The sequence below is a fragment of the Simochromis diagramma genome, unplaced genomic scaffold, assembly GCF_900408965.1.
Source record: "Simochromis diagramma unplaced genomic scaffold, fSimDia1.1 OVJJ01000336.1, whole genome shotgun sequence".
Classification (NCBI taxonomy): domain Eukaryota; kingdom Metazoa; phylum Chordata; class Actinopteri; order Cichliformes; family Cichlidae; genus Simochromis; species Simochromis diagramma.
The window spans coordinates 509,239-527,695 of record NW_024386968.1 but is presented as its reverse complement, the minus strand read 5'-3'; the positions used below and the strand labels follow the sequence as shown (position 1 = coordinate 527,695).

The following is an 18,457-nucleotide window of genomic DNA, read 5'->3' as shown; positions in this document are numbered from 1 at the left end:
TTTCTCCAAGCAGCACTGTGTTAGGACTGCAGACAGGCTTAACACAGAGCTCTGTTCTCACAGTACATACATTATCTTCATGAAATGTGCGAGACATTCACAAAAAACCTGTCAATTAGTCTGCTATGTGATCTAATGGTGCATGCTGGCATTGAACTGTGTGCTGATAACACTGTTCCTGTAGCACAGAAAACACATGGTAACCATTCAGTTACACGAGCTTGGACCCAGAGAAGGTGCTGTTGGTGTTTTTGGACGGCGTTTATACAACGTTTCTTTTATTTAGTCTCTAAAATCTTGTTGGGCTTGAATAAAAAGTATGCATATGTTATTAAAAACAACAATGCATGCTTCAGATTCTGATATGCTGTCTGTCTACTTTTATGTAATTCAGGTCTAATGGCTGGTTTGCATTGTGGAAACAGGGTTAGAGTTAGAAAGGAAGACATTTATTCAGGTGGCAAGTTCGACATATCTGTACAAACCTTTAGATGCATGAACTTCTGAAGAGGCTCATACCACAAGAGTAAAACCAGGCCAGATGGGACAGCCCCGCACAGAAATGTGCTATCTGTGTATGGGTTTCTTGCTGAAACAGAGAGAGCAGGACTAAGTGTCTGCAGTTGTTCTCCGTGAACAAACAGACTGACCAGAGTAACTCTGCATTGCTTACCTACACTGCACCTCCTACAACCTTTAGTGTCAGGGATCTTTACAGATATGGCAAACTTTCTGTGGCCAACAGAGAATATCCAGGTCAGAACAAGCAGACAAAATTGGGTTTACAGTATCCCTTCCTTCCTCAAATCAGGTTGGTAGCATCATACATGACATTATATACTGCTGCACCTACAGCTCCTGTTTCCCTGCATCTGTGATGGCGTGTTGTACCTGAGACTGATCCGCTCAGTGAGGCGGTTGGTGCTGAGCGACAGGCTGCTGTGTTTCTTGTGCAGATGTCCTTTCTGTTCAAACAGAGCTGGCAGGCTGTGCGAGTAAAGCTGGGACGACTTCCCTGCAGGATGGAGCCTTTTTAGAGCAGCATATTATCGAGTGGACACAATGTTCTGCGTTTGTGTCACGCTGTTTGTTACCTGATACGGACATCAGCACATTGTTCATAACATATAGCCATATACATCGCTGAGGGAGGAGCTGTGGGGAAAAGACAAGCAGTTCACTGAGACTTCAAACATCCAGCTTCAGTCATCAGACTGTTCCAGAAACACCATTTCCTGGTTTTCAGTGCTCCTCCTTTCATCAGGAGCTGCACTCCTTACTCAGGTTTTTCAGGGTGATGCGATTAATGACTTGCACTTTTCTGTTATTACTTGCATTTTTACACAATGCTCTTCTACTCTGACTGACACTTTCAACTACCAGCTTGACCGCGCATCACTCTTTTCTACCTCAAAACGACCAGTTACACATGTGTGCATGAATTCTGCACGCACGTTTGCACTACAAGCTGCACACAAACACGTGCACACACATGCGCACACTCACGTGCACACATCCATGATTTACTCCAAACCTAACCTTCAGCGCTTTTTACCTTCCAACCCCTTCAGTGGAAACATCGGGAGAAGTTTGCCAGATTTAGGGTTTGCAGTGTTATTGCAGTGTTAAGCACAGACTGGTTTTAAGGAGGTCGCTCCTTACTGGGGTTATATTGTCATAGTATCTTATGCTGCAGATCTAACCTGCTCTGGACCGAGTTATTCCTCCTGCACATCTGTGCACGGATAGTCGAGCATCTTATGAATATAGCCACTTGACCTTTGACCCATTTCAGTATAAGATATTGTGAAAGTATTAGTCTTAGCTGCCTTTCCTTCGTGTTTCTAATGTTCTTGTGTTACTAGTAGCCCTGATGTTTCCCCTGTCTGACCTCTGTCTCGTCTATGTGTTGCTCAGTTTTCTGGTGTGTCGTGTTTTTGTCCGTCTTCCCTCCTTTTCCTCTCATCGCCGTCATCTGTGTCCAATCATTTTTGCCCGTACCTTGATCCCCATCTGTTCATCTTTGTTCTAATCCCTGTTTTGTAGCATGTAGCATGTCTTCCACACATAGCTCCTGCCTCTGTGCTCATTTTGGGATTCTGTTTTGTTGTTGGCTAATTTTGTGGGCAGCTAAAGTCAAAGCCTTGGTTTTGCTTTGCTGACTTTCCCTTGGTGCTTTGCAAATAAGTCGTCTTTCCAATAACTTCACCAGAATGGAGGACAATGAAAAGCATTAAAATGTTACCAATTATACTCATTAAACACAGGACATGTAATAAAGGATTCAGGCCAGTTAAGTGGAGTGGACAGCATGGCTGTTAAAGCATTATACAAATGTGAGAGAATTACGATCTTACCTTCTCTAATGTATCTTCATGAAGTTCATTAAGGTTCAGTGTGTAGATGCCTTCTTCTGCCCCAAGAATAAGATACTGATCTAAGTAGGAAAAGTGTTTATATAAAGAAGTTTCCATCAGCACCAAACACCATCGCATCACAAGGTTCAGACACCAGACCTGCTTTCACTTTGGCTGCTATCCCCATTAAGAGTGCCTCTTTGTGCTACAATGCCAGGCAACAGCACGCACATGACCCATGCTGTGTGCAGGCACCTGGCCACTACAGTGTCACATCACATTCACTGTGACACATTGAAGGACGTGCACACGTAACAAAGAGCATCTCTGCACAACAAGACCATCTTAAAGAGAACACAGCCACATTTAAGTCAGTTACAGCTTTCCTTTCAAACAAGAAGTCTCCCTTTCATCATACCTTGCATAAATGAACTGTCTGCTCACATTAATATAAACCTGTTATAAACCTGCTGCTGTGAGATTTCTGAGAAAACGCTCTCATTACTCCACTATGAAGTAAAAATAGAACCACAGACCAAACCACTGACCTCTTGTTTTGGGAAAAATCCAGGTGACGGCGCAGTTGATTTTTAGAGGGCAGCCATTGAAGACTTTAGAGAAGCAGGCTCCCATCTACAGAAGCAGCAGAGCAAATGAATCACATATGGTCTGGCATGTTTAGATTGACTCTTCAGTTTAGGTATGTTATCTTTCCAACAAAACCAAACTGGCCTTTATACTTTTATTCAAAGTTGCACAAGTAATTTTTTCTGTTCAGTCATCCAGGTCACGGTAATCTGAGGAGCTTTGTCTCCCAATAGGCCTTAAAATCTGGGACTCTCCACCTACTGCTCTTAGAACTGAAGGAGCTTCTCAGATAAGAGATGAAACGTCCCGACTCTTTGTCTTTCAAAGCTCCTTAGATCACAAACCAGTTTGCACAAGAGTTACTCTAAAAGTGAGGAAGTAGTGAGAAGGTGCAGAGGTTTGTGGAATCCGTTGGCAGGACGCAGCCATTAAAACACACGGTTGTACGTGAGGAAGCATATCGTGTTAGTCATGAGAGCTTTGGGCGTAAAATGTTAAACTTCACACTTACATGGACTTGAGGGGTGGGAGGAAGGCCATGACAATCAGCGCTCTAAAAATGTCAAAGGTTACACATAACAAATGTTATTATTTTTTGTAAATGTCACAAATCAGCATTTTGACTGTTACACGGTGTGTAGTCCGACACCTTTAAAGGATCCAATCATTAGGAAGTTATAAGGTTAGCAAGTCACACAGGCTGATATGCTGAGGCTTCCACTTACATCATCCTTCGTCTTCCTCCTCAGTGTGCTCCATTCTGGTGATAGTGGGGTCTCTCGCTTGGGTGAGGAAGCAGTAGTAACCAACTCTGCTGGCACAGCGCCCTCCGCTGGCTGACACGTTTCACTGCAGCCCTTTGTGATGTCCTGAGTGGCTGAACACCTGGCCAAGGCTAAAAAGAGAGAGAGATTTTTGTGGGACTCATTGTGAGCTTGGTCAGCTTAAAGTGGAACTATTACGGTCATAGCTGAAGTTAATGCATGCATTAAGTCATGTCTGCAGTAACTGCAATATACATTATTACATGGTATTAAAGTTCCACATCACGACATCAGTGATATAGCAAAACCATTCATTAGCGTACAAAACAACAAGCAAGCGCAGTGTGTCAGCCTGAAAAAGCAGATACTTTGACAACCTCTAAGAAAGTACAAAGATGACTAGAATATGCAAGAAAACTGCTCCTGCTGAAGGTGGAAACAATAAACAACAAACGTGTTTCACCACTTGAGGCAAAAACACTCCATCGAGTACAACCAGATCACGATGGCACACAAGGAGGAGACACTAACAACGTTAAGCAGTTTTTCAAAAAGCCTGAGCCAAGATACAACATCCCAGGTAGAAGATAACTTTTTATTTTATGTGATGATATTGTGGAGTTAGAAGGTTGATTTACTTTTCTGTTAAAGTGTTATATGTTATGTTTTGAGTTTTCTATCATTTGTCTAATTCTGTGTAACTGCTCTGCACTCTAACTCTGCTGATGCAGGCGCATTGTAACAATTCAATTTAATGTATATATCAACAAATAATCACAACATTTGCCTCAAGGTGCTGAATAGTGTAAGGTAAAAAACCCTACAATAATACAGACAAAACAGAAAACCTCAACAATCATATGACCCCCTATGAGCAAACACTTTGGCAACAGCGGGAAGGAAAAACTCCCTTTTAACAGGAAGAAACCTCCGGCTCAGGCTCAGGGAGGGGCGGGGCCATCTGCTGCTCCAGTTGGGGTGAGAGAAGGAAGACAGGATAAAGACACATCAAGCAACTTATAAGGATAAATGTGCAGGCAAATTGTTTATATCCAGCAAAGCTGAGAATAAAACTGGACACCGGAGAGAAGACCTAACAGAGGCCGCACGGCGGCTGAAAGAGCTCTGAGAGTCTGAACAGGGCGTGGAGAAAGAGAGTGCATCGAAGAGGAGCTGAAGGAAGGCTGGAGAAGCAACAGGGAGGCAGCGGCGTCAGCATCAGACCTCAGGGCCCTTATGCAGGAAGAACTCTAAATTAACTCAATTCTAGAGCGACTTGAATATGTGTTGATTGATACGTAGAAAGGGACAAAAGAAAGAAGAACTCGAGACAAAGAAGTAGATGCACACAACATACAGTGGATGTTTTGTTTCTGCCAAAACATCGATGCAGATACGTTTCAGATAGTAAAATATTCCATATTAACAAACGATATATTTATAAAGTTCAGACGGAGGACGCGTTTAGGTTTAACATGAGTGGATTACACTCACCTAGGATTTATTGACTGTTTCTTATCAATTTTTACTCCCTGAAGCCGGGAAGAATTTTTTAAAATTCCATCATGTTGGATTTTATACTTGATTTAAAAAAACATATCCAATAATGATTTCGTACATTTATTTAATATTTCTAAGCGTGAGACTCAAGAAAAATACAAATAGAAAATGTGTAGGGGGTTTGGTAGTGGGAGGAGCTCAGACGGTCACGTCCCAACAGGTTTATTTTGTTCATAGTGAAAGGTAAGGACTCTCACTGGCTGCTATAAGCATGTTTTGACGTGTTTTCTGTGGCAGTAGGAATGAGTATAAACACTCTGCTATCAGATTTTGTTCATGTTTCAACATTCAGGATTTTGTTTGCTGTATCAGCCACACTCGTGTTTTAGTTCTGTTTTATGGCTCCGAGAGGTTGTGTCATTTCTCCAGACAACTTTGGTTTGATTTGTGCTGAATACGCTGTTAAAAGTCAACAAAGGAACATAAGGGATTTTGCGAATAAAGTTTATTTTGCTTACTTCAAGATGAAACTTTGGGATCGAGACAAAACACCCTGATTTTTTGCAAAAAAACAAACATTTTTGGATTCAGCACCCTAAAAATATCCCATTCTCGCGTACAGAGCAAAGGGGAATATGCAATCATATAGAGAAAATGACACATATGCACTTTGTTAGTTATAACATGAAAGGAATTAATAACCTGATTAAGAGAAACAAATCCTGGGACAGTCACAGAGACTGCAGTGCTCTGCAGCTTTGATTCTAGAAACCGACCTGAGACAGAACATCATGCACTGCAAAAAGGGACCCCAGACCTGATTAAAGATATCTCTCCCCTTAACTCTGTACATGACCTGTTCATATCAACAAGAGTTAGATGATGCAGTATTATCCTGCAACCTGTCATAACAGCCAGATGCACCCAGAGCCTCTGTCTTCCAGAAAGATTCATGCTGTCAGGTAACAGACCCAGGACACACAAAGCTGGAGTCTTAGAGAGATTAAGATGAAAAAGATCATTCATAAGGTTAACATGTATTTTCCACATGCATACAGCATATGAACTAAAGTCCTGGCTTCTTTCTGACATTTCCAGCAGGTTCTGGAATAACTCCTGGATACTAGATGGAGGATCTGGGTTAGCCTTCAGATTAGATCAAGGTCCAGATCCCCCAGCTGATGAATTCCTGCCCTAGCACACGCATCCCACTTGAACGCTTTCTTACCAATTAATACTTTCTTGTTATATCAGACAGAGGTGAGAGAGGGATTAGTGTTGATGAACTGGGGAGCTCTAAACTAAGTCTCTTGTACAAAAGCCAAAAACTGGACCTTTAAGGCCTCTAAAGGTGTAGGAGCCACTAAGCTTTCATCAGTTGCCACCTATGATGGCAGGAGAGTTATTCATCTTAACTAACTGAGAGATAGTGGCACAGTATCCATTTTCTATCTCTGATAGCATATATGTTGAACCGATTGAAGGATGGCTTTTTGCCTGCCCACATATCTCAGTCTCAGGATACAAGATTAATAAATTAATCAGAGGCAATGATGATATCTGGGGACTGGGCTATGCAAATGATTGAAAGGGTTTCCTTCCGCTGGCCCAGACAAGGATTTAGATATCTAGGAATTACACTCACGGCAAAATCCAAGCAATTATTTGAAGCCAATTACAACAAGCTCATTAGACAAACAAACAAAGATATAACACGATGGGATATTCTGCTCCTCTCTTTATTTGGAAGACGCGAAAGCTTGAAAACAGTAAGATTGAAAACACGGAGTGTCCAGCAGTGTCTCCAGACTTCAACCCCATCGAACTGGTTTGGGATGAACTGGACAGAAGCAAAGCAAAACAACCTACAAGGTCCACATTTATGGGAACTTCTGCAGCAGATATGGGAGAATATTTGATTTCTACTGTAGACAGAAGCCACGGCTGTGTTCAGCTGTTATGTCTGCCAAAGGGTCGACTTTGATGAGCCAAAGTTTAGAATACATTTTGGTCTAAAACTGATTCCATGATTTCTTTTTTAACTCCAGCTGCACTATGCTTTCATTTCAGAGTGCAATCAGACATTAAACTGCATCATTTTCAATAACAAACTGGAAGAACTGGGGTGTTCTAAAACTTCTGACTGGTAGTTTAGGTCGTTCATTGGGACCGTTCTGGAATCACTGACTGGATACTTTAACTACAGAGAGCTCTTTTACTTTGATATGCTGTGTGACGTTCATGTAAATAATCCTTAACAACTGCACAGTCAAAAGTTAATATAGTAGTTTTATAACTTTCCCCTCTGAAGGAGCTTTATTTAAAGCTACGGACGTTTACAGAAGCCTACCAAGAAGCACCACCCAGTGCTTATGACCTGTGCATCAACAGTATGCTGCGCCTGGTGAAACATCAAGTATATAAAGACATCGCTGGGATCACATATGTTTTCCTCACTGTCTGAAATAGTCTAATACAAACATCTGAAACTGCAACGTTATGTGGGACAGAACAGAAGTTAAAAGAAAAAGTGTCTGTTTAAAGGCAGACAAAGCTGAGGTCTAATGTTGTGATGAGTACCTGTGGTGGAGTCGGCTGTGACAGCGCTGTCGGGGCCCAGTGTACAGGTCGGTCTCGGTGTAAGATCTTTGTCCTCTGTGCTGGGAGTCAAAGAGCTGAAGGCTGGCAGTGAGGCCGTAGACGGACTGAACACACTGCTCTTTCTGCCTCCCTGAGAAACACCATCAAACATGTTACCAAATACAAATACACATTACTGCATGTGACAAGGCTGATGTGCATGGGAATGTGACTCCCATGGTTTTATACTGAACACATTTCTGCATGTTCATCAGATGGAATAATGCCTCTGTGGTGAGTCATGGTGTTTCCTCCCTTCTCCACTGGCATTAGAGGGTGTTCCCAGGACCTCAGCTGTCGAGGGCATTTTACCCCTGCTACAACTGGACCAGGCGATAAGCGATTAAAAACCCCACGAGAGGTGCAGCCAATGCTAGGGAGGAGGGGGGTAGTCAAGGGTGAGCGCCTGGTGGCTGGGCCCCAGCCAATGGTGCCTGGCCAGCAGCAGCCCAAAGGAAGCCTGCACTGCTTTGGATCCACCACCTGCAGGAGGCGGCCAGAGGGATTCAGTGGCAAATGGATTGGGCAGTGGTCAACTCCTTGGGGGAAAGTTTCTTAAAGTTTAGGATGGCTTAAGGAGCCATCCTAGTTGATACAACTGAGAAGGTGCCTCTGGATTGGGAGATTAGGGCACCCTAGGAGCCTCTTGGCCCCCAGACTCCCTGTGAAGGTCTGTGCTAGGGTACAGGAAAGAAGAGTCCAGCAGTTAATGCAATCTTGGATCCAGAAAGAATAAAGCCATTTTTACCCTGGTCATGGAAGGTTGCAGCAAATCCTTATTCTCCTGGGGACATTCAAGTTTCCCCAAAAACTCAACACGTGTTTTTGGACTTAAATTAGGCATTTACAGAGTCAGTACACGGGAGTAGGTTTAGCTGGCTGAGGGGGTTAAGTAGCTGGCTAAGTAAGCCTTCTTTACTCTTTATCTCCTTTACATCTATGGCCAATTTAGAACTGCCAGTTAATCTAACGTGCATGTATTTACACTGGGACAAAGCCAGTTACCCAGCGAAACCCCAAGTGGCAGGAGGAGAGCGCACCAGTGCCACACAGAAAGGCCCCAGGTAGGGTCTGAGAAAGCATTACCCACTGTAAAACCACGCTATCTAGAGGCTGGTTGGAACAAATAACCTGTACTGTACTGAGGCAAATGTAGAATTTGAGGAAGGCTAATTTAATTTTAAAGTTAGTAGAACGCACAGGCAGGAAACTGATGGAAAGTCATAATTAAAGCTTTCCACACAATTTTCACCTTCCATTAAAACACTTATGCTACTTTGCATTTTTAAGCATTTTTTGTCATCTTTAGGTGTACACATATTAAACTAGTATGGAAGAGTAGAAACTGCACATACTACAAAAGTATTTGCTCATCTGCCTTCACACGCATATCGACTTGAAGCCAATTGATTCTATACAAGTTGGAACAGCTGAATTTGATGATCTGGACAGGTGAGTGAATACCTTTAGCAACATATAAACTAGTATATAAAAGTTGAAGATACACACAGACACAGTATATATGAACAACTCTAGAGTGACCGAATTGCGACAGAGATTTTGTTTATGGCAGAATGATTCACACTCACATCAGCACATGGCACTCTCTTGATGGTTAAACTCCTGAAAGACAAAGGAGCAACAATGGTCATGCTCTAAAAGGCGAAGACGTCTTATAATGAAATCCACATCAAGCATAATAGAAACAAGCCGGACATAAAGGCAGGTGCTGGAGATGCTGAGGGTTGGCTAAGAGCAGGACATGAACAAAAATCTGAAGGAAACATTACAACAAAGCAAGCAAACACCAGACGTTCACTGACGCGGTGCTGGTGTGGAAACCTTTTAGAATCAAACACTATGCAGGAGGTAACAGCTCCCCTCCTATATCCAACGACATCATGGATAAAAAGAAGAAATAGAAAAAAAAAAAACCCTGCACAGTCCGAAGTCTAGCACTAGTCAGTTTTCCACATAATGTGAGGGAATCAGCACAAGCACCACATCAGTGACAAGTAACACAAACCCAAAGAAGTTAACAAAACAAAACACGTACATTTGTGCTAAATCAAAAGTGCTCCCAAACTCCAGTTCATGGAGGTTGGGATTAGATCAGATTGAACACAAACCTGCTGATTATACCCAACATACAGACAATGGCTGATTTTCACATCAAGAATAATTCCATGACAAGCAGCTTATTTCAGGCGAATTCAGGTGGGATGGGGAGACATTGGTGTTAGGAAAGGCTAGAGTTAATGGACATGGCCTACCTCAGCTCGAGAGCTTGCTCCACACATTCCAACAGGCTCCTGCAACACGAAGACCTGATGTTTATCTGACTACAGGCCTGAATGGCCCAAGAAGGAATTAACCCAAGGTTTGATCACCGTCTATCATTTCAAACTCAGGCTTAGAGCACTCGTTTTTGTGCCAAGGGTTATTTCCAGTTTACCTACCATCAAACACAACTTACCCAGTTATATGCTTGAAGAGTTGCAGCAGGGATTATGTACAGTTGTGGTCAAATGTTTATAAAGCCTTTTAATGGACTTTTAATGATTTATTTTCTTTAATGACTTAAAAAAAAAAAAAACAAGATCTGGGTGTACAAGTTTGAATTTAATTTGAATTTTTGCAGATCCACACAGAGTCAAAAGTTTGGACACATCTTCTCATTTGATGTTTTTCCTTTATTTTTACGACTTTCTACACTGATGTTTTCAGTTTGTAACTACAAATATACGAAGCAAGATATATGGAATTATGTCGCGAAGAAAAAATTGATAAATAATTCTAAATACATCTTATATTTTCAAAGTAGACTTTGCTTTGTTGACAATGCTGCAAACGCTTGGCCTTCTCTCAATGAGCTTCATGATGTAGATGCCTGAAACATCATGTTGATGCACGCTCAATCATCCAGCTAAGGAAATCCACAAAGGTTGATTCTGTTCATCTGGACGTTTTCAGTGGGAGAAACGTTTCGTCATCACCAGGTGACTTCTTCAGTCTCAGCTGACTGCAGGTTTCAATCTTATAAACAGGACATTTGCATAATGACTGAAACCAGCACCACTGAAGGAAGAACAACCACTGATCAGTGGCCATGAGTACCATTCACAGAGAGCCTGTGACCTGTGGTATGAGGTCCGGTCAGTAGCTTTGTCTTGTTCTAACTGCTTCAGACAGTCTGTCCCCCTCTTACTGTAAACACTTCCTGGGTCTCGTTTCAGGGGCTCGTGATCAGTTCGACTAGCGGGATGGATGTTTTTCTCCGCTTGGGTGAGCTGTTTGTCAGACAAATTCTTCACCCACTTCTCCACATCCTCAGTGTGGCACTCACTGGACTGACAAACACTCAGAACAACGAGGAAGTCCAAGGAACTCAGTGTAGATCTAAGAAGGAGAATTGTAGGTTTATGCAAATTGTCAGGGTCTCTGCAGATTCAAAGGTCATCAGTTCAAACTTGTACATTAGTACAAGTTATACCACTTTGGGTTTTCTTCCAGACTTTGACAAACACCCTTGGATGACAGGAAATGAGCCGGGGCGTTAAAGAACAACCCACAAATCACCAAGGTTCAAGACTCAAGACTGGCATGGACCAGAAACTGCTCAACACCAGCATCACTGTCAACAGTGAAGACAGTTTTACGTCGCCATAGCCTGAGAGGGTGCTAACCAAGCAAGAAGCTCTTGCTCCAAAATCGACACAAGCTTGAGGGAAATTTGCAGCTGCCCACACGAACAAGCCAAACGCCTTCTAGAGAAAGGTAGTTTGGTATGTGTGGAGGAGTAAAGGTGAGCCTTTCAAACCTGAGAACACTGTCAAGCGTAGTGGTGATAACATCATGCTTTGGGGCTGTTTTGCTGCCGGTGGTAATGGTAGGCTACACAAAGTGGAACACTGTAGGACAATGATCCCAAACACACATCAACATACATCACTGGTTCTAGAATGGATAAAACAAACATGACGCTTATGAAATCACCTTTCCAAAGCTCTGACCTCAACGGAGGTCGGGTCTGTACCAGGAAACCAACCAATTTACCAAGTTTTCCAAGAACAGTGGTTCGATAGAATTACACCAGAAGCTTGTTGATGACTACCAACAGTGTCCAGTCACAACTTGTTAAGAAATATTTAACCAAAACTGCATATGCAGCCAGCATATATACTTAGACTCTATGTGGATTAGTGAAAATCAAAACTTTTTTTAAAGTTTGGTGTTTTTTTAAGTCATTAAAGATGTTGTTGTGTTGATTAAAGCCCAGAGTGGACGTAAACGTCTGATCACAACTGTAAACGATTCCTTTGTGCACATGTCATCATTTTAAAAACAAAATAAAAGAAATTAAATAGATTATGCAACCATCTTTTTTCATAAATATACATTTATTGGCCACTTTATTAGGTGCACTTGTGGGTACACTCTATTTTCACCGGTCGTTGCTCATTAATGCAAACATCTGTTGGACTTGAAGTTCAAACTGAGGCATCAGGAAGAGAAGTGACGTGTGAAACGAGTGTACCCATTTTCTGATAGCTGCTTCAGCAGGATAACGGTCTTAAAAATGACAGCGAGTTCACTGTGCTCCGCGGTCAAAGGTCTCAGTGCAATCCTGGATGTTGCAGCAGCAGTGCATGCAATGCTATCATGTCAGTTTGAAGCGAAGTCTCTAAGGAATGTTTTCAGCACCTTGTTGAATCTTTGGCATGAAGGCAAAAGGGTCCAACACAGCACTACCAACGTGTACGTGATAAAGGGGCAATAGTATAGTCTCCATTATTTTAACTGGCACCTGGAAGTATCCAGACATACGGAGCATTACTTCATTATCACAATCTGTGAATGAACGCAGCTAGATTGGATCAGCTGGAGGGCAGAGGCACAAACTAACTAAACAGAGTCGGCAGTTGATTCGTGTTTTGTTTATTGGTGTAAATCGATTCATCCACTCTTACTGCAAACAGTTAACTTTTTTCAAAGTTATGCAGTTAGAATAAATCATACTAAATTTCTTTTTGTTTATTTGCTTTTACTACAGGTTACTCCTCATTGCTCTGGGAGGACACTCTGTTCTCTTGGTACCTGCAGTAATACTGTTCTCATACTGTGTGGATAAGCTGGCATTCTGGCCACATAGGAACCACATGTATACTTTTATGAGTTACGATTTATGGTGCTACATCCTGGAAAAAGATACCAAAATCACTCCATGTTGGCTGAACAAAGCAAACACCTGCTAAAATAATTCATGCAAAGTTTTTTCAAAACTTATACATGCTACCCATCAGCTGGATTTTGTAAATAAACAAAACAAACAAAAATATAAAAATCCAGATAAGTTAGCCTAGCCCAGTCTACAAATGACTGATGTGGCTACCACGCGACCTTTTCCCTGCTACCTGACAGAGTAACAATCAACCACAGCAGAACACAACTTCCCTCCAGCTGATCCAATCTAGCAACTTTTTAAATGCACCTTGTTATATTATAGTGTGCAGTGTGCCAATGTGACATCTCAACAGCCAAAAACAACAATATTTAACAAGCAACTGAAGAAAGATGAAACAAAGGTCTTACGGTGAGCCTCCTTCATCTCCAGACAGACTCCAGTCATCATAACAGGCCTGCAGAAAGGAAAACCCAAACACAACCTTTGGTCAAATCCGTGTGTTGTCATGGACTGAATGCCATCAGTATACCTGCAGGAAACATGCATTACCAAGTCAGGATAAGGCTCTGTCACTTTCCTCAGTGGAGGCCCAAACTTCACCTGGTCAACTGCAAAAAGAACACAACACTGGGCTTAGCACGCTAACAATGGCAGACCAACACATTCACACACAATCCTGGTACTTTCACAGTGTTTACGGTGCACCGATTCCCATCGGTGTGCACTCCAGAGATAACCTGTGACATCAGCAGTGAACAAGGGCCGAGTGAAGTCTGCAGCCATGACCCCACACATCAGGTGAGCACAGATATCAGAGAATAACATTTTTACTCGATGAGAAAGTGTCATTGAGAAGAGACGTCTGAACACAATAAACAAGGTACCATCAAAATCATCTGGAAGAATCAAAAGGTTTATAAGCATTTAGGGGCTGATAAATCGTAGCTACTGGTTTTAAATGAGAGACAAGATGACAGCTGGTTTAGAAGCTCCCACAGTAAAGCTTTTAAAAATGACATTAGATGGCTTATTCTACCTGTAGTATATCAGAGTATGACATTTGTCATTAATGTTAAAGCCTGGAACACGCCTGTGTGTGGGGAGTGAAAGCTGACATGCATCAGACAACGCCTCCTTCAATTCAATAGAAAGTATTTGTATTCCTAAGCATGTGTGTGTGTCTTAATGCTCAGTCAAAGTGACATTTTTGATTGCAGGTCAGGCAAAGTAACAAATCGAATGAACATTGCTCTGTTACTACAGAGTATTATAACTGGATTGTATCAAATGTACACTGATATTGAGTCAGGGCCCAAACAGGGATGGAGCTGGGTGCAAAAAAACAGCATCACCAGTCAAAGAAATTCAAAAATTAAACATGAATTTAAAAAAACAAAACAATCACACTGAAATTATGATAAGAAATAGAAATGTGAGGGCAAAAGAAGAAGGTTTCACTGTTGGTATTCAGTCAGTTTTAGGGTGTTAGCAATTTAAACTAAAAGTCCAAGATGATAGGAATACCAACAGCCAGGTAATAAGAGAAATAAGAACAGGGCACAAAATGCGACCAAGGAGTGTTTATAACATCAGTTTAGGCAATTCCCTGCACTGCTTTCTTGAGCCAACAGGTCAAAACATCAAGTAATGGCACGATATGCATCAAATCTTACCACTAGATGTCATTAGACTGCAGTTAACTGGATTCTGTCTTTTTACATCTCCCAGTTCAAGTGGAGAATCTCAGCTACTACTGCTGTACATGTAGTACACAGTACTGTGATGTCATTACTGTACAGGATGAAACAAGGTGAAAACACTGGTTTCCATAGTAATCAGATAGTTAGTTAGCAGCGCTTTCTTTTAACATCGTTTAAACTAGTCATTAGTTTTGTAAAGAAATTAGAAATTGCACACATTTGGCAGCATGCAAGGTCTTCGACTAAGATCTGCAGAACAGCTTTTATTAGCATCTTGCCTCAGTTTCTCTAATGACTTCACTGTGATGTGAAAGGAGGAAGCACAGCGATCACATGATCATTTCGCTTTGAAGCAGGAGATGAGGAAATGACTAAACCAGAAAGCAGAAGCTGCTGCTGCGTTTCGGCTCAGTTACTTTGCAAGGTGTTGCTGAACGCCTGCAAGTGAATTTGAATAAGAAGTCCAAAGTTTTTCTGTTTGAAATGGGATCAAAGGAGCGGTCTACAAAAATGCTCTCAACATTTCAAAAGTTAATCTTCTGATTCAATCACCTCAACAAAGTGAATACTTTGGAAACTATTTTGCCCAGCAGTCATCGGTTGCTCATGTCACAGTTATGGTTAGTCGTGTTACTGCATGAAGATCATCGTGCAGAAACATGCAGCAGAACACCAACACCTTACTGTTGCAGAGCAGGGCTTGGTGAAGGCTAATTACTGCATTACTGTATTTTAAAGTAATTATTTTGGACACACAGTCTCACAAAACTGCACAACATATCACACACTTGTTTGTCTCTAAAGTAGCAGCTGATGTCTATATAAGGAGAACTTTTTGAGTGTGGGGAGCTGTTATCATTTCCAGTAAGATCTAACTGTGACGTCATCAGGGTAATATAAGGATGGGGAGCGGTCTGCTCGAAGAAGTCCGGCTCTTCCCACACTGTACTGTGTGTTATAATAAAGTATGTGTTGACCCACTATGGACTTCCAGTCGTATGTCTCTTCCTCAAAATCCGAACTGCGACAGTTTTGGTGCCGAAAACCCGGTTTGAGGAGGGACAAATGGAGTTTGGCTGAGGTATAAGTGGTGTCAGACAGACGGACAGCCAGGAGGTCGACTGAGTGATGGGCCCCGAAATAGGAGGTAAGCACCGCCTGTTGATTGATGTCCACAGGTGCTGAATTGGAAATTAAGCTAAATTAAATGTTCACTCAGTAGAGCTTCTGATCTGTGTCCGTGGTCACTTTGGGGTAATTAGTGTTAAAAGCGGGGAATATTGGACTGAATTTTGAGTTAAGAGGTTATGTGTTTAAGTCAACACGGGGTGTGTTTAAAGTGATGTGGGTTGACTGGGGAGGCCAGCCAGTCAACCAGTAGTTTAGGGTATTCGGTCAAGATTGACCAGCAGAACGCGGTTTGGGCATCAGGTAATCCACAGTGATGCTTTTAAACATGTAAACAAATTGATTTAGGACCGGAGCGCGGCTCCGAGGAGTGCAGTTTTGTTCAGCGTTTGGCAACGACCGATCGCCGCGGACACGTGGTTATTTTTAGCCCGGAGTAGCCTTCTGCGGGGTTCGAGCTCCCGCTAACAGGTGAGGCGGTCCAAGGGGGACGGCCTTTATACTGCATTTTTTGATCGAAAGGGTGCGACCCGGCTGCAACTATTTAACGTCGGGGACTTGTGAACTTTAAATAAAGCCAAAAGCGTGAACTGGGATATTTCACGCGGCTGGTGGAGGTCCTGGTTGCCTGGCGGGAAGCAGTTATAAATTAATTAGGGCTTAGGAATCTGACCGCTCTCGGGGGGGGCGTCCTCGAAGCGTTTAATTGATCAGCAAGGCGCGGCTCTGGGCTGAAAGATGCTTTTAAATTAGTCGAAAAACTTAGGAACACCGGTATAGGAATAAGGAAGATAAGCTGTTCTGGCATATGGTGTTTTCTTACGTTTATACGGGCCCGTGTATGTAAATAGAATGTAAATTACCCGTGTGTGTGTGTAAATAAAGTGTAAATTAGTTGTATAAACTGTCTGTTGAATTTCTCCTGTGTGGTTGCAGAGTGAAAAAAGGAAAACTCTTTCTTTTCTCTCTTTGAGAGGAGGATAGGGGACTCTGTGTGTGTATGTCTTCTTAGGAAAAGGAGGGGCAGCGTGCCTGTGCTGCAGCGGGCACACTCGCGAGCACACGCGCGGTGTGTGTGTGTGTGGTGGAGAAAGGAGGAAAGAAAAAAGGAAAAGTGTCTCTCTCTGTCTCAAGCAGCTGTAAGGAGGGGGGCTGTGAGTGTGTGTGTGACAGGAAGTTTGCATGCCCATATAAGGACAGAGATGAGTTAAACTCTTGCCAGATGAAGCAAGGGAGGCTTTAAGAAAAGAAATGAAAAGGATATTAACTGTATGTTTTAGTGTGTTAATACAGGTTACAGATAAATAAAGGTGGACTTCTCTCAACCTGGAATTTTGAGTACGGCGCCGAAACCAGTAGAGTAGCATAATTGGAAAGAAACAAGCCAAAGTTTGGTTTAAAGTTTTACAGCTTGACCTCCCACTTGTCCCCATCCTGAGGAGAAGCTCAAAGGACAGTTAATCTCCTGATGAAGACCAATAGAACATCGTGAACTTGAGAAGAATTAATAGCAGGCAAAAGACAGTGCAACTGAACCGTTAACATTGAAACCAAACTGACGGGACCAGCAGCATGGAAGGAACCACGAGATGGGAACATGCACTGTGAATTACAGGCTGGGCAGTTGAATGCTGGGAAAGCACTGGACACTGATTGTCAGACTCGCCATGCTTGGAGTAATCTTAAAAGAGACGATTGGAAGCATCAACAGAGAAGAAGAAACCACGTGATGAAACATGGACGGCAAAAGTGCAAGTACCCTCCTCGACTAAATCGGTTTCAGTTATGTACTGAAATATAAGAATGGGCATTAGAGGCTTCCTTCAAAGAAAAACTCAGGCTGGGACTTCATCTAAAAGGAAAATACTGAAGAGAAACAGAGAGGAAACGGACTGTGTTTGCTGGAGAATTCAAGACAACAAAAGGACACTGAGAGAAGAGGACGGGAACCAGTGGAGAGGTGAACCTGGACGAGTTTGACTGCAAAAATACAGGGTATAATTGGATTGAAACGAAAGCCTGAACTCATGATGGTGTTTAGAGATGTCCACCAGAAAACAAAAAAAGGTAAAATGAAGAAAGAAAATAACTGACAATTACGTGAATGAATGGAAAACACACATACACACAGTGTTATATGTGAAACTATTTCTGGAAAAAATTAGAAGTGAGATAGTTTTGAATTAAGAAATCAGTGAAATAATGCATGAAGTAAACCTGATTATAACATACAGAGGCAATGAAGAAAGCAGCTTACACTCACTGCACATTAACAAAAATACATAGGAAAAGCAATGAAGACCTGCTTACACTTATACACATGACATAAGCTGGTATTTCTGAGGGAAATACGGGTAGTTTAAGTACTCATGATAATAATAAAATGTCTCAGTTGTGTTTCTTCAGGGGCGAAACAGACCTGGATCGATTCTCCACGTGCAGCGGTCGGAAGAAACCTATAGGTTAACTTGACTGGATATGATAAGGCAAGTTTCTGGTTGAATTGTTCACAGCGCCATGTCTCCATAAACCTGACAAGTGGGCCCTAACTTCTGGCTGAGGACCAGGAATGCTGTTAATAAGGTGGGAACTTAG

General features: G+C 42.2%; 1 protein-coding gene across 1 annotated transcript; it reads right to left on the bottom strand.

The window, feature by feature from the left end:
• Window positions 1-17: 17 nt before the first annotated feature.
• LOC120737835 (mitogen-activated protein kinase kinase kinase kinase 2-like) lies at window positions 18-13,817 on the bottom strand. The gene is made up of 14 exons (XM_040038718.1): window positions 13,772-13,817; window positions 13,584-13,666; window positions 13,442-13,488; window positions 10,123-10,161; window positions 9,439-9,472; window positions 7,790-7,940; window positions 3,671-3,840; window positions 3,457-3,498; window positions 2,906-2,990; window positions 2,358-2,437; window positions 1,095-1,155; window positions 892-1,015; window positions 674-732; window positions 18-589 (listed from the first exon to the last, which is right to left on the bottom strand). The coding sequence occupies exons 1-14, from the start codon at window positions 13,815-13,817 to the stop codon at window positions 450-452; spliced, it is 1,161 nt and encodes a 386-aa protein (XP_039894652.1). The 3' UTR covers window positions 18-449.
• Window positions 13,818-18,457: the final 4,640 nt, after the last annotated feature.